Source organism: Podarcis liolepis (genome assembly GCF_965112155.1).
Source record: "Podarcis liolepis genome assembly, chromosome: 15".
Classification (NCBI taxonomy): domain Eukaryota; kingdom Metazoa; phylum Chordata; class Lepidosauria; order Squamata; family Lacertidae; genus Podarcis; species Podarcis liolepis.
Genome location: NC_139566.1, coordinates 31,999,317 through 32,015,174, shown reverse-complemented (window position 1 = coordinate 32,015,174; position 15,858 = coordinate 31,999,317). Strand labels below are relative to the sequence as shown.

General features: G+C 41.6%; 1 protein-coding gene across 4 annotated transcripts in view; it reads right to left on the bottom strand.

Annotated features, from left to right (window-relative positions):
• Window positions 1-1,126: 1,126 nt before the first annotated feature.
• YPEL1 (yippee like 1) overlaps window positions 1,127-15,858 on the bottom strand; it is a 28,496-nt gene continuing 13,764 nt past the window's right edge. For all 4 annotated transcript variants that reach the window (XM_083479121.1, XM_083479118.1, XM_083479119.1 and 1 more), the window contains exons 3-5: window positions 10,623-10,666; window positions 9,039-9,147; window positions 1,127-6,177 (exon numbers count right to left, since the gene is read on the bottom strand). In XM_083479121.1, coding sequence (XP_083335247.1) covers window positions 6,088-6,177; window positions 9,039-9,147; window positions 10,623-10,666 — 243 coding nt within the window. In that variant the 3' untranslated portion in view covers window positions 1,127-6,087. The remainder of the gene's footprint in view (window positions 6,178-9,038; window positions 9,148-10,622; window positions 10,667-15,858) is intronic.

Sequence of the window (15,858 nt, the reverse complement as noted above, 5' to 3'; positions counted from 1 at the left end):
GGGCTGCATGCTGGTAGTGAATGGAGCCAGAACTGGTGGGGTCAGAGCACCCCTTTCTCTCTGCCCTGCCTATGCTCCAGTTTTTCTAGTATTTGAGAAGCAAACACTCGTTTTTACGGAGCCCCTGGGGAAGGTTTTATTTTGAACACCGTGGCCTTGACATCATTTTATGCATCTTGAAAATTTATCCTCTATTGACTCTGGTTGGATTCCTTCCCTCCTTCTGCAAACCCATGGGCAGTCTTCAGACATGCGATCCTCTGCCTTATATGGGGTGGAAAAAATAGGCTCTCTAACTTTTGCCTCCTTCCCTGTGAAAGGACCATCTGCAGGCAGGCAGTGATACCTAATTCTGGAATCATGATTGGTCAATCCAAGAATGGAGGAAAATTAAGACTCCTAAGTTCCTTTTGCCTATGAATTTGCATTTCTGCTTTAATCCAACACTTCTTAGCATTTCAATATTAGTCTGGGGTAGCTGGTCCGCCACTATCTCCTTCCTACCTCTATACTTAACAAGTTGAATAAGATAATTTACCATACTTTTCTTTTTTTTATTGGCATATGGAATACATAAGGTATCAGTGGTGGGCAATGGATTTACAGACTGATTGAGAACAGGATATACTGATGACGATTTCAGCTTTCCAGGTTTTGAGCCTTATGCAGCCAAAACCATACCAGCAAACTCAAGGGAATCCCAAGCTTGCAAGGAAGTAGGACAGACATAATTATTTACAGGGAAATAGCTTAGCGAATGCCAAGCATGCTCAGTTGCCATGGACTGAGAATTGACTGCTGGAAAGAAGAGACAATTGTGGGGGGAGGCATGGCTGACTAGAAGCGTGAACATTCATGTGCTGGCCCTCTGGCCCTACTGCTTCTTTTTCATTTTTGGATTTTATACCGTGACCAGCAGATCATTCTCCCACATCAGTAGCAGCCAGCACCAATTGCCCTTTACACCCTAATAGCGGTCCAGGGAAAGTGGAGCTATAATCTTTCATAAAGTGTAGCTTTAAAGGTTTGCAACAAAAACTTCAGGTTTTGTGTAAGAATTGCTTTCTCGTTAAAATGTGACTCTTCTCCATCCTCTTAAAGGGGGAGATGCGGGGGAAGTACAAAATTCAACAAAACTGAAAACGTTTATTGTGATACCTCAAGTAGATACAATAAAGGGAAACAACAACTTGTGTACAGTATTGCCAAGACAAAAACCAGAAAGAAGCCACATCAGCTGCGCAAAAAGCGTTTTTCCAAAAGCGTTCCAGCAATGAGGCACAAGTCAATGGGCACCTGCTATGACTCCTGTGTTTTTGACCCTACCTTGCTTCTGTGAAATCCCTGTTCATGGTAGCATAAGATTACTGGTGGTTGCCTCTACACAAATGGTGTACCATTAACTTGAACATTTGCTGTCATTCCTTTCACCATTATACAAAGCTGGATAATAAACTGTGGCTATCTGGGTTGAATCGTCATAAAACAGGTTATCATAGCAGACCGTAATCTTCTCTGAAAAAAACAGCATATTTTTGTAAATCTCACATTTCAGATTTATTAGAAATCAAAATGGTACAGCCCAATTAATGCTGACATTCATATTAATGACCAAAGTGCACTGTCCTTTTCCCTCAAAAGGGAAACACTGCTTCTCTGAAGTCTTAATTTCACCCGACACCAAGGGAGCTTTCAGTAACGGTTATGCATAACACAGTCCTGTGACATAAGGTTCATCATACAGGTAATAAAGCAATTTAGAGAGACATTGGTAATTTCAACTTCACAACATAATATAGTTAAACTTGGGCCATGAGTAAAGCAATGCTCTCTAGCCTTGTTTAACAAACGGGCCGAGGCGAGTTCAAGTTGTTCTGGGTTGTTACATAATAGGATTCATGGCAATAGGACAGCAAGTCAAATCCATATGTATAACAAGACTGATTAGGCCGAGAAGCAAGCTTTTATCGGGACAAGTGGTGAAATAATGCAACTTAATATTCTGGAAGCCTGGTGTTTTCTTCCAGTGGTTAAAAGCCGTCCCCAGCTGTTAAGAGAAATAACTGCCACATGAAATTGGTTCATACTACCGTAACGCTCACAGCAAAGGAGCTGGAAAAAATGGAAGAGGGGGGGAAAGTTGCACAGTGTTCAGATGCATAAAAAAGCTTCACATCAGCATCCTTATAGATACATCTGCATGGAGGAAGTTAGCATCTGATCTAGCATGACCACGCCATGGCAATGTTTCCTAGCGTTTTACTTTGCTGGGAGCCTGCCAATGTGGTTCTGCAAGATTAGACGTTCCTTCTTCCACAAGGAGATTTTTAAATTGCCTGATCTGGCCCTCAGTCATGCCATACTGTTTGGTTAGTTTATGCTAACCGTGGCTATTGAGTTCGAAGGGAAAAACACCTCAATACATGTACACTTTGCGAGCACATTTTCTGTATGTGCGAATGAACATTCTTCCCAAGAACCAGCTTGTAGTCAGTTCATCTAGTCCAAAGAAAGGGGGGGGGAGCTAGTAGGTAGCACACAGAAGTTCACAAAAAATCCTTGTTACAATTTATAAAATATATATATATATATAATAAATGTTAAGACCAACAGTAATAAAAATAACAGGTAACAAAAGTGCTCAAGTTGAAGGGATAGCGTAAACTTACCCAGAAAGAACACACAAAACCTTAAATAGAATACATTACACACACTCAAAATGGTTAAGAGGGTAAATGTTTTGAAAAATGTTCAAGTATTATGCTTATGTAATGCTGGAAAGTTCAGTAACCAGACTGACCTTTTATACATCAACCAACATCCAGCAGTATCTGGATCCTACTGACACCCAACCTGTAAAATTGAAGCACCCAGTTTTAAAGACCTTCCTACAATGCCAAATAAAATCATTCATTTTCCCCAAAGGATCTAATATGCAATGCTACTTGATACCTACAGTATCATTTTTAGATTTAGAGTTCTCTACCACCCTTCCCATCCCCTTTTCAAAATCCATAAAAATATTGCTCTATTTGGTATTCTTAAATGCCTTATCACTACAAATGACTTGCATTAGATTTTTACCCGCAATTTGATACTCCAGGTGCCAACTAAAAAATAAAAATCTCAAGTTTTTGGCATCCAGGTTTAACAAACGGTTTAGGTGAAACCTTGTACCCAGAAGGCCAAACTACACAATATGTGCAAGTGTGTTTTCTTAAAAGTCCCTCTTTTTTATCATAAAACGTTTGGGAGAATTAGTAAGAATGGAAAAGCAAGATAGAGAAGAGGAGCTCCACTCCAGCCCCTCTTCATGCCCTACCCACAGCTTGCCCCCAAAATACAAACATACAATTGAAACCTTGGGGGCAGAGGGAGAATACTTGGGGAAATGATTTGGAGCAGGGAAAAGTCTAAGCATCTCCCGTCTCTACTCTTTTCATCCCAAAGTGAATTTTCAACTTTTAAGGAAGGCTACAGTTACATGCTTGCCTCCAACATGTAGTTTAGACCTAAGTGATTTAGGTTTAGAATATGAATAATGCACTGATAAAAAGAGGTTGGATTTTGTCTCTCAAACTCTTTTGAGTCTCAAACTCCTGCCCAAAAGACCTGACCGAAATTTGTCCTCTAATTCCTGTAAGTACTAGGTGAGAGACGTTTAAACCAAGGAGGAACCATGCTATTGAAAAAGATATGCTTCTAGCGACAGTTTCATAGCTGGTACGGCTTACAGCCAGCATTGTGAGCCAACAACCGTGCCCATCTGCTTACGATTTCAGTACTTACATGGTTGGCAGTGGATACTGTACCAGTTAGAATATAGTTCAAGTTATTTACTGTTTCAGCCATAAGCAGTGGAGGGAAGATAGGAAAACCAGACCTTTCGGATAAAGCAATTTGAAAGCGATACAAAATAAATAAAGTCAGTTTACTGATATTTAGCGAGGCACACCAGACAGATGTTTGCACAAGTCACTAACCCACAAGACACACAGTGCCTGCCTATTCTAGGTTCCCATGCTGATTACTCCTAGTCCAAGGGGACTGGAAGGATCTGTGATGGCAGCACTAAGGAGGATACCAGAGAGCCAAGTCTTCTCACGAGGAAATAGCTCCTCTTAAGAGAAACTTCAGCGGCTTGTGGTCGATGAGGGCGGCTGAAGCTGCTGCTGTCTAGGCGTGAGTCAAGATAACTCCTGGTTCTAGTGTACATTTAGATCAAGTACTGTACTGAAGATTAATGGATAAAAAAACACACAAACCCTCATTCATATTAAATTAAGCACCAGAATAAAAGGTCATTCAGCAAAACAAAATTTGAATCTAGCTGTCACTAGTACAGCTCTTTGGATTTGAATGCCTAAGAGGTAACTATGTACACACACATTTAAACAGATATATTCAATATCCTTTTTTTTTGCATCACAGTGTAACCATACTACTTCCCAGATGGTTTGCTTGGGAAATAATTCTTCAAACAGAAGAGGGAAGGGTCAATTCCTCTTTAGGGAAAGATTACTCTTACTTTTAACATGAAAGATATAGCTAAAGTGCAGTAGAGACTAGAAAGCCCATCAGACGAGGATAGCAGCAGCCAGCAGAGAGGAACAATGCAAAGTTTTTCTTACGCCATGTGAAAGACATTGTATCAGAAAGGAGCAGATTTCCCAATGTAAGGCTTTCCATATTATTCATGCTATCAGCAGCTATGTGGTGTTAGTGTAAAATATCCTCCAATACGTTCCTCCTCTCATAAATTTTAGAATATTAATGCAAAAATCATGACATAAAAATTATTCAAATCTCTTGAAACAGTGTGCAGAAAAGTTCCCATCAGTGAACTTTACATACACACACACATACACACACACATAGTGGAAGTGTCTGACTGAGTCACCCCACAAAAAGCAGCAGCTGGGGGAAATTACAAGTTGATGCTTATTTCACATAACTGTTTATTACAAAATGTGCTCAGGGATGATTCAGCCAGCAAATCAAACGCCCCTTAAAAAACCTAGCATGAAGAAGTCAATTTGCTTTTTTCTTTTTACCTGCTCCCCAACTTCCAACCTCCCACAGGTAACAGCTAGAGGCTCTGGCCACTTTCACACACAAAAATAATCCTGTGTGTTTAAGGACTGCAAGAGCAAATCACTTCACCGATATCAACCTCTTTATCCAGTGCATTAAAAACTACGTAGCTACATGGAACCAGCCATAAAAACTTCAGTGGATGTACAAGTCCCTGTTAAAGGTACAGTACCGAGACATTTTACATGACATTAAAAATAAGAGCTGCATATAGTTGCATCCTTTGATCTTGAAAACTTTGCTAAGACATTCTTTCTTAAAAGAGCAAAGTTTAACTTTCTTAGGAATGTTTTGATTTCGGTCAGACCTTATAAGTTAGCTGACCTTGTAAATTATTATTCCACCCTCGCTTCTCATTTTCTTTAAATAAAAGCAAGGATTTATAAACCTCAGCGAGTACAAATGACTAAACCTTTAACCAACCTGCCCAAAGATACACACAAGCTGCAGTACTTTAAAAAAGAAAAAGAAAAGAACTAATGGTTACTACAATGTTATGTCCTTCTCACTGCAAAGAGAGCACAGAAATTGCTATGTCTGGGGTCATGGGGAAGGAACATGCCTTGCATTCTCTCTAGGACTGTTCACGCAGGCCTTCAACAAAATTTCGGGGCAGGTGATGAGCAAAAAGCATGCACAGAAGGAAGGAGCATTTAAAAAGCACAGTTCAAAAGAGAGCGCTAGCTATTAAAAGTAATTTGAAATTAGGGAATTATTCCTCTAGAGTTTGTAGAAAAAGTCGATCCAAAACAACTGTTCACACAGGAATACATATACAAAAAGAGGGAAACTTACACAAAGAGAAAAAGGCAAAAGATGGCCTTTTGGGGAAAGGGGGGGGGCCACAAAATTACACTACTCAGTTTGGAGGTTTCAAAAACGCAGCGATTTTCTCAGCCAGCCGAACCAAAATCCTTTTTGCATTAGTCTTTATAAAGCATGTTCCCCAGGTTAATTGTCCAAAGAGAGAGAGAGAGAGAGAAGTGTTCCCATTTACTCCCAGCCATTGTCTTTGATCATGTGGGCAAGTTCAATGATGAATTTTCCTTCTTTGTATTTCTGACTGCTTTCAAACGCATGTTCCTAGGCAAGAAAATAAAATATTAGATTCCGTTATCCGCCGCTTCAAATATGAACGCTTCTTAACGTATCCGTTAGGGGCAAGGCAAGAGTATTGCTCAGCTTAACTGTTGTACTTTATGCACTTCGGCAGCACTGTATGAACGAAAGAGGGATGACCTGGTTCAAACCTCAACAGGTCAATACTTTGCACAGGTGAGCAATGGATTCAATTATTAGCAGATGAGTGTTGATTTAAAGCAAGAGTGGAAACCACTTTCAACCAGAGGACTAGATCAATCAGTGGCCAACCCTCCATGGGCATATTTGTCAGGTGGGCACAGCTGCTCACCTACCAGTCACCTGATTCCATATGATCAGTAGAGTGACCTGAGCAAAAGCCACAGGGCTTGTATTTGGCGCCATATTTAAGCAGCGCCAAAAGCAGGAGAACTCAAAGGCTCCTGATTGCTCCTTTGCAGCCACAGCTTTATCTAACCAGCTCCTGGTGTCAGGTAAATGGTAGATGGGCATGGCCAGCCCAGAACAGCCTCACTGGAAAGCCTAAAAGGTCTAGTTAGGCTCAAGGGCCAGAGGTCCCTCCCAGTTGGTTTAAAGCAGGGGTGTCCAACCAGTAGTTTGCTATCTACTGGTAGATCCCCGGCTGACCCTGGTAGATCACGGGATCCTTATTGTGTACAAAAAGTTATGGGGGGAAAGCTAAAAAAACTCTGTGCAATCCTCCACCCAAAAACTCCACCCAAGTCACCCATCCCATGCACGCTCCTCCTTCCTCCAATGACAATGGGTAGATCACTGCCAGTTTTTTTTATAATGGGAGTAGATCACAGTCTCTAGGGAGTTGGGCATGCCTGGTTTAAAGCTATCCCATGCTTCTTTGCCACTGAGAAACTATTAAATACCAACAACCAGAATTTAATGAAGATTACTTTTGGGTTTGTTTTATTCCTATCATCTACAGTATCAGACTTTGAGGAATGCAAATCCTATGATAATTAACTTCCTTTAGGTACAGTCACAGCAGAGATGACCTTGAGGCTGGTTCCCGCCCAGTGTCAGAATCAATATCCTATGCTTTATAAAATACTGGGTGCATCACAAAGTCCCTGTGGTGCTGGCAGGTAAGCTCTACCCAGGCAATCCTGCTCCAGTGAAAAAGGAGTAAATGTATGGGGGAGCCCTATCAATGTCATCCGTTGATGCCGTTTGAGGTGTGGGGCCGGACATAGGGCAATGATGGAAGCCTAAGCATACTGCAGAGAAAGGGGTGGGGAAAGTATCAGTGCAGAGCAACGCAAAGTCAGCCATACTAAAATTAGTAGACCCATTGAAAGTAATGGATGTGACTAATGGTGGACCATTAATTTCAATGCGTCCACTGAAAGCAGGGCTTTGGCCACATCACCCTGGGAAGAGAGAGCAACTGTTAAACTGCTCTGGGAATTATAGCGCTGGAAGGAGAATAGGGGCCTCCTAGCAATCTACAGCCCCCAGAATTCTTGGGGGGGGGGGTGGAGCCTTGGCTGTTTAAAGTGGCAGCATGGTGTTTTAATTGTATAGTGTGAACAGAACCTTAGTTGGATACAACCCCTTTGAATTTAAAATGCAGGTAATGTTAATAAAATAAATTTTCATTCAAGTGCCTTTATGCTCCTGGGAAATGAGAGATTTACTTCTTACTTGGGAAGACTTTTACCAGTATACTTTTCATTACATTTTGCAAAGAAAAGACTACGTACAGTGGTGCCTCGCAAGACGAAAAGAATCCGTTCCGCGAGTCTCTTCGTCTTGCAGTTTTTTTTCTTCTTGCGAAGCAAGCCCATTAGCGACTTAGCGGATCAGCTGATAAGCGGTTTAGCGGTTTAGCGGATCAGCTGTTAAGCGGCTTAGCGGCTTAGGATCAGCTGATAAGCGGCTTAGTGGCTTGGGAAAAGGGGGGGGGAGGAAAAAAACCCCGCAGGAACTCGCAAGACATTTTCGTCTTGTGAAGCAAGCCCATAGGAAATTCGTTTTGTGAAGCACCTCCAAAACGGAAAACCCTTTCGTCTAGCGGGTTTTCTGTCTTGCAAGGCATTTGTCTTGCGGGGCACCACTGTACTATGAAAACTGAAAATTCTAGGAAGGAAGCCAGGCTCTCCCTAAGAGCACCCCCATCCGCAGTGGCAGTAGTCCTGCACTCAAATAAGGAAGAGGGATGGCAGAAGGACAGGTCCTCGTGCATCAGTAACAAAAGCAGACTCCCTGGCAGGTGGAATAAAAGATTCCCTTGCAAATTCAGTAGCTCTGAAAACGGCTTGTTATGAGCCCCTCACCACATGTAAGCAGGGTCTGTGTCAGGCTCCTGCCACACTTCAAAGCAGCAAATATGAACTGAAATTCATATTTCTAGGGTCCACTCCAGGTCTGAATGCAAGTTGCTTTAAACTGTTGCTTTTTACGTTGCTGTAGCCTGCCCTGTGCCTTTCTCAGGGTGGGTGGGTGGGTGGTAATAACAACAATAACTACAACTACAACTACTAGAGGAAGGCCAACTGGTGATGGAAGATCGGGTTGCCTCTTTAAGATGTGGATAACTTTTACCCATGGATCTGAATTGTAGCCAATTTATCCTCAGGCTTCTTATCATGCCACCAGTCTGACAAGGCATCAAAAAGGGACTGACAAGATCCAGAGGGTATCAATGTTGGGCTTACTCAGACTAGACCCACTGAACTTTAGTGTAGAGTAGACTCAACTTTAGTGAGTCTGCTCAGAGTAGTACTTAGTTGGCGACAACCCAGATACTCCCACATTTGCACATAGTCTATTTTCAATGACCAGACAAAACCAAGCAGTTGCATGTCCAAAAATGGGCAAATGCTTACGTATTTCCATCCAAGAGTGGTTTTGCAGTTTTCACAATAAATATCTGCTACTGCATGCAAGCCTGTCAGAAGAACTCTCTCTTCTGCAGGACCACAGCCCACATTCACCCTGCAAGAGAGAGAGTGGGAAAAGCATAAGTCATTTTATAAGAATCTTCCTTCCCCTCCCATTAATATAAAGATATATGCAAATGCTAGATGCAAAATCTCAAGATCATTCACACCAGGATTTTTGTCAAATATTTCCAACGTCACACAAAGAAGCTATTTTAAAGCCAAGATGCTTTGCTTGTTCCTCCTTACATAAACCAAGCTTTTGAACACAAACCAAATTAAACATCTGTGTGATTTCCGACCTAGTATTAATTACCAGGTAAATTGTTTTAACCAGTGCCATTTTTCTAGAAAAAGAGGTGCCGGAGCTCATTATGAAGTTCTCCCTTGTTCTCTTAGAATGGCAATGGTGCCCACCTGAAAGGTGCTGAGCTCTTGTGAGCTCCAGCTGGGAAAAAAGCCCTGGTTTTAACTATGGCTTTGTTTCTGTCTTTCTTTTAAAGGTGAAGGACCCTTGGACAATGAAGTCCAGCCAAAGGCGACTATGGGGTTGCGGCGCTCATATCGCTTTCAGGCTGAGGGAGCCGGCGTTTGTCCACAGACAGCTTTCTGGGTCATGTGGCCAGCAGGACTAAACCACTTCTGGCACAACGGAACACCGTGACGGAAACCAGAGAGCACAGAAACGCCATTTAGCTTCCCGCCGCAGCAGTACCTATTTATCTACTTGCACTGGCCTACTTTTGAACTGCTAAGTTGGTAGAGCTGGGACAGAGCAATGGGAGCTCACCCTGTCGCAGGAATTCGAACCACCAACCTTCTGATCAGCAAGCCCAAGAGGCTCAGTTTGGACCACAGCACCATCAGCATCCCATGTTCCTTTTAACTATGCCACCAACAGAAGTTATTACCTACCTTGAAAGGATTTTAATAGATACTCTAAAGAAGAAAAAGGTTGCACTGTAAAGTCTATAGTTAGTTAGAATTATATTTCCATATGGGCTGGTTCCAAACATAACTTTTTTGGCAATGCTAATTAAGAGGAACATAGAAAGCTGTCTTATATCAAGTCAGCCCACTAGTCTACCTAGCTCAGTTTTGTTTACACTGGTTGGCAGCATCTCTCCAGGAACCTAGACTTGATTGAACTGTGGCTCTTTTGCATGCAAAGCATGCACTCTATTACTGAGTCATAGTCATTCAGCCCTCAGAAGCCTTCCACATGTGCCTGACTGAAGGCAGAGCAAAACCCTTCTCTCACTCCGTTCAAAGTATTTGAAAACCACAAAATACCAGATGCTAGGGAGCAACAGCAAAGGCAGGCTACCATATTTCAGCCATGTTTATGGCTTCCAAGACGTCTGCTGGCCACTGTGGGAAGCAGACTGCTAGACTAGACGGACCGCTGGGTTGATCCCACAGGGATCAACTTGGATCCTTGCATAAACCATGACAAAAAGCCAATCCACTCACACGCTATTGTTGTAAAATAGTCCTCTTAATTCCATAGAAAATAATAATTGCACTTACACTGAATTAAAGAGGTAGGCTCGCCCCTGGCTTCCCTGAAAGGACTGTAAAAGAAAAAAAAGACATATACATATATATATAAATATTTTTTTAAAGAACACTAAAACATTGTCTCAATGAAGAGGCAAATCAAAGCATTCTACCTGAACTTTGAAACTAGTACATTGTATGTTAAGTGCAAATTCAGCTGCGTGTATTGTTCCAAGTAATTATTCTTCAGATCTGCCACATGGGTCTGGAAACTCATTGTCTAAGCTTTAATCTCAAAACCAAATCTTTCCCCAAGCGTTTGTGCAACTACTGCTAGGTATAGTGCCTTCTTTAAGCTAACGGTGTCTGACACTTCCGCAATAGACACAAGAAAGGGGATGGTAATTAACATAATGTAGTACAGCAAAGAAAGATCTGGCACAGTTCAAAACCTTAGCTATAGAAGTCTGTAGCTCCACTCTACCATTAACACACACAGTTTTAAGGCAATCCACTCTCTCTTCCTTCCCCATCAGTAATATGGGGGCAGTAACAGTCTACCTTATATTATTGAAACATTATTGAAATAAAACATGTGAAAAATACATGGATTTGCCCCTCAATAATTTATTGCACTCACTTTGCCCTCTACTTTTCTGTGTTGCTTATATAGTAAGCTAAATAAGTTTTAAATAAATTTTGCTTTTAATTAACTTTGGTCATTATTTCCTAAACTAAGCCAAAAAAATGATACAGGTGTAATTGTATAGGATTACAGAAAATTAAAATTGGATAACTAGAAAACATATGAGTTCACTCGGCATTCTCCATTCGGTTCTTGAGTTATTAGAGTTTCAGGTTGGGGGTGTGTGTGAAGCTGTTGAAGGGCTCCCCACCCCACCAAAGGGTTCTAATGTGTTAGAAGGGACACAATTAAAACTGGAGATTTAAAATTGACAGTTATAACTGGAGCTTTAAAAAATGAGTCTGGCGAGCCAACTCCTAGGGTCTTTGGCCCCCAATAAAATACTTGAGGGGGCCGCCCCCCAAAAAGTTTGTAGGAATTGCCATTCAAATGGTGTGTGCGCACCATGTCATGTGATCAATTATCACCTGCCCCCCCATATATTATTCAAGTTGGCACCCCTGGGTCAAGCACTGTCTGAAGGGGAGATGATGATGGGGGAACAGGAAACAAATTAGAATCAACCCAGCAGAACAAGCAGCAAGTCTTAAGTCCCCATCTCCCCCTTTTACCAATCTGGCTGGCTCCTTTTTTGGTTAAAAAAACAGATCCCCCTGCCCCTCAAAAAACCAACTAAAGCTAGTCTTTAATTCTTGTGCGAAGCTATCAGGCCATCAAGGAGATAATATGAATCTGAGAATGTTCTTAGTGAACAAAGTCAGAAGGAACCAATCTGAGACAAAATGGTAATACAGCGGTACCTCGGGCTAGAGACGTTTCAGGTTACGCATTTTCAGGTTGCGCACCGCGCCAAACCCGGAAGTACCGGAATGGGTTGATTCTAGGTTTTGGCGCTTTGCGCATGCACAGAAGCACCAAATCGCGATCTACATGTTTGCAGATGCAGCGCTGCAGGCTGCAAACGCTGCAGGTTGCAAACATGCCTCCTGCACGGATCACATTCACAACCAGAGGTTCCATTGTATTCAGTACAACTGTTCCTAGCAGTTATCTAGCAACCTCTTACAAATGAGCTCTATGCAGTTACTTATGACCTGGTGAATGCCCAGATTCAGCAAGACTGTCATTATAGAGCACGTAAAAGTTCCCATAGGTCAGAAATTTAATACAACATGTATATTATTCCTAAATAATTCTTTTTATTTCAAACACTGTCAGTCCTTGAAACATTGTTAACTAAGTGGCAGAAAATGTTGCAGTGTGTAGTTGGCAGAGACACAAAGACTCTTAGAGTCCATGATGCTAAAAAGTATCACATAGGGAAGATTCAGAATTCCTGAAGGAATGCCTGTGTCCGTTTACAGTTAAATGGGAGAATTGATAAAGGATAGAGTAACACATAAGCATGCTAGCATTATCATGAGCTAGAGCATTCACAAGTTTCACTGAAACAGAGGCCACCAACCCTTAGGAACCTCCAGCTACACAGCGGTACGGGTTGAGCATTTTCGGGTTGCACTCCGCGGTGACCCAGAAGTAACGGAACGCGTTACTTGCGGGTTTCACCGCTCGCGCAGACGCGGGTTGCGTTCACTTCAGGATGTGAACGGGGCTCTGGAATGGATCCCGTTCGCATCCAGAGGTACCACTGTATTAATAGTTCTCCTCAGAGTACCAGATGCCGAGCAGAAAAAAACAGGAGGTGACGGCCCCTTTCGCGCTACATGCAAATTTGTACAGGAGGAGATGGGATTGTGCGCCACCTAGAAACCACATTGTATTCATATAGAATGTAATTGTATCAAAGCACCTTCCTAGGCTCCCTAGGAGTACAGTACAGTACAGTACTTGAAATGAATCTCTTTAATTCATTCATCATCATTGCTACCTAATAGGTCAAAGGGGAATACAGATCTCAAACAGGAATTTGAATACATAAAAATGGCTGTAAAATGATGTCTATTCCATAAACCAGCAAAATTTCCAAGATTACTTCATTTGGTTTTCATTACCACCCGTATTTTTCGCTCTATAAGACGCACCAGAACACAAGAACACAAGACGCACCTAATTTTTGGAGGAGGAAAACAAGAAAAAAAATATTCTGAATCTCAGAAGCCAGAACAGCAAGAGGGATCACTGTGCAGCGAAAGCAGTGATTCCTCTTGCTGTTCTGGCTTCTGGGATAGCTGCGCAGCCTGCATTCGCTCCATAAGACGCACACACATTTCCCCTTACTTTTTAGGAGGGGAAAAGTGAGTCTTATAGAGCAAAAAATACGGTAGTTGCCTTTCCAAGTATTGGCTCCTGTGATTCATATTATTTAATTGTTCAAGAGCTATTAACAAGTCCCATGTCCAATATACATCAAGCAGGGTAAAATAGTCTTGCAGTTGAATAAAAAAAAAGATTAAAAATTGATTAAAATAATAAAAAGATTAAAAATTGCAGTGGTACCTCAGGTTACGAACTTAATTCGTTCCGGAGCTCCATCCTTAATCTGAAACCATTCTTAACCCGAGGTACCACTTTAGCTAATGGGGCCTGTGCGCATTTTCTGTGCTCATCCTGGGGCAAAGTTCTTAACCCGAGGTACTACTTCCAGGTTAGCGGAGTTTGTGACCCGAAGTGTTTGTAACCTGAGGAACCACTATTCAGGAAAAATAAATAGCCTGTGGGAGGGCTAGAGGGAGGGAAATGAAGCTAGGCCAGTAAGGTCAGATTCACAAGGTGCTACACGCCTTCTTTACAGAATTTGTATGCAACACAATCACTGTATCACACATATCTGTACCATCCACTAGCCATTGCCATTTGTGTACAAAGTGTACACACTCACCTCGGCAATTAGTAATATTTGTTTCAATGTCAGTGCATGAGGATGATTGAAGCTAAGCTGCTAATAGCTCTCTTTGGAAGGTTACCCAGTATGTTACTGCAACAGTGGGAATTCCTAGGAAATCTGCCCTCCAATATTCATTGCTGGAAGAAACAGGAATTCCGGATGAGCACTAGAATTGATGGGTTGCAAGATACACTGGAAAGCAATCTTCCTCCCATTTTTTTAGCAGTGTGAGTGATTCACGTATCACCATGCCACGTAGTTTGCAAACCAGGGAGTGTTTGGATTTATTTTAAGGTCAACAGTGAGTCAACTAATTGCACTGTAGTGTTTGTTTTTAAAACATTCATACACAGTCATTTACACCTTAAAATTACTGCTATGTATTTAATTTTCATCCCACCACAGTCTTGTGAACATACCTAATTAGGAAAACCAGGCACTGAAAAAATCCATAACTGTAGCGGAAACCCTCACCTCTCTCTTGTCATCTAAAAACTATACCAATTAACCTAATTAAGTACAACGTTTAATTACCAGGCGTATTTTACAGTTACATGACCCTGTCCCACCAACTTATTAGTCACAGTATACTAAACTTGTAACAATTAAAGAAGATGGGTGTTAGACAAATTGTCAGTCTGAAACCATTTTTAATGTTTGGTAGATTGTTTATTATGCTTTTACCTGAGAATACAATACTATTTTTAACACACAGGAAGTACAAAATTATGTGAGGTTTCTTTACAGAATATACTTTGATTAAAAAAATTATTCCCTTAATTTTGGTGCAAAATTGGCTGGGGGTGAGGGGGAGAAACAAAAGTCAGTGGAGGAAACATTTCTCTTGTCATTTTTCCTTTACTGTGTTTCTGTGTGGTAAACTTAAATCTGCAGCACAAACCAGTGCTGTAGCAACAGCTAACAAATGCATATTTTTCAGAATATATGCATGTAGATCGCAGCATATAGCAATCATGAGAGACCCCATTGCTGTGAAGGAAAATCTGAGTATTAGATGATGCTCTTCCTGAGGTCCAAATTCCTCCCCAATGCACATGAAGAGTGGATACAGAGCAGGTGAATGTGAATATATGCTTGGGAGAATATGGTCTCTCATTTCAGAAACATGGAAACTCCCAAATCTTTGCATAGGAGTTGGGAAAACTGCCTGGTGAGAGGTTTCTTCATATATACAGATCTCAAAGAAGAGCCTTGATTCACAGTTGTTACCAAAAGTCCTTCAAAAGAATGCATAAAGGGGGAAAAACAAGGAACAAAAGAAAGTACAGTGGTACCTCGGGTTAAGTACTTAATTTATTCCAGAGGTCCGTTCTTAACCTGAAACTGTTCTTAACCTGAAGCACCACTTTAGCTAATGGGGCCTCCTGCTGCCACCGTGCCACCGGAGCACAATTTCTGTTCTCATCCTGAAGCAAAGTTCTTAACCTGAAGCACTATTTCTGGGTTAGTGGAGTCTGTAACCTGAAGCGTATGTAACCTGAAGCGTATGTAACCCGAGGTACCACTGTAGTTTTGAAAAGCATGCTTCCTCACTTCAGGAATGCTCTCACTGGACAGGTCTAGCTGCAGAACATACACAGAATAAGAAACCCACCCACCCTTCTTTTCCAGCTAACCAGATATACATCTCTGCATACTTCAATCCATTGACTATTTTCTTCACATGGATGGCTAGTTGGTTTAGATTTCATGTCTGCATACTAGATCTTCTGTACTTGAATATTAAGAACACATTAACATTTGAACATAGTGTA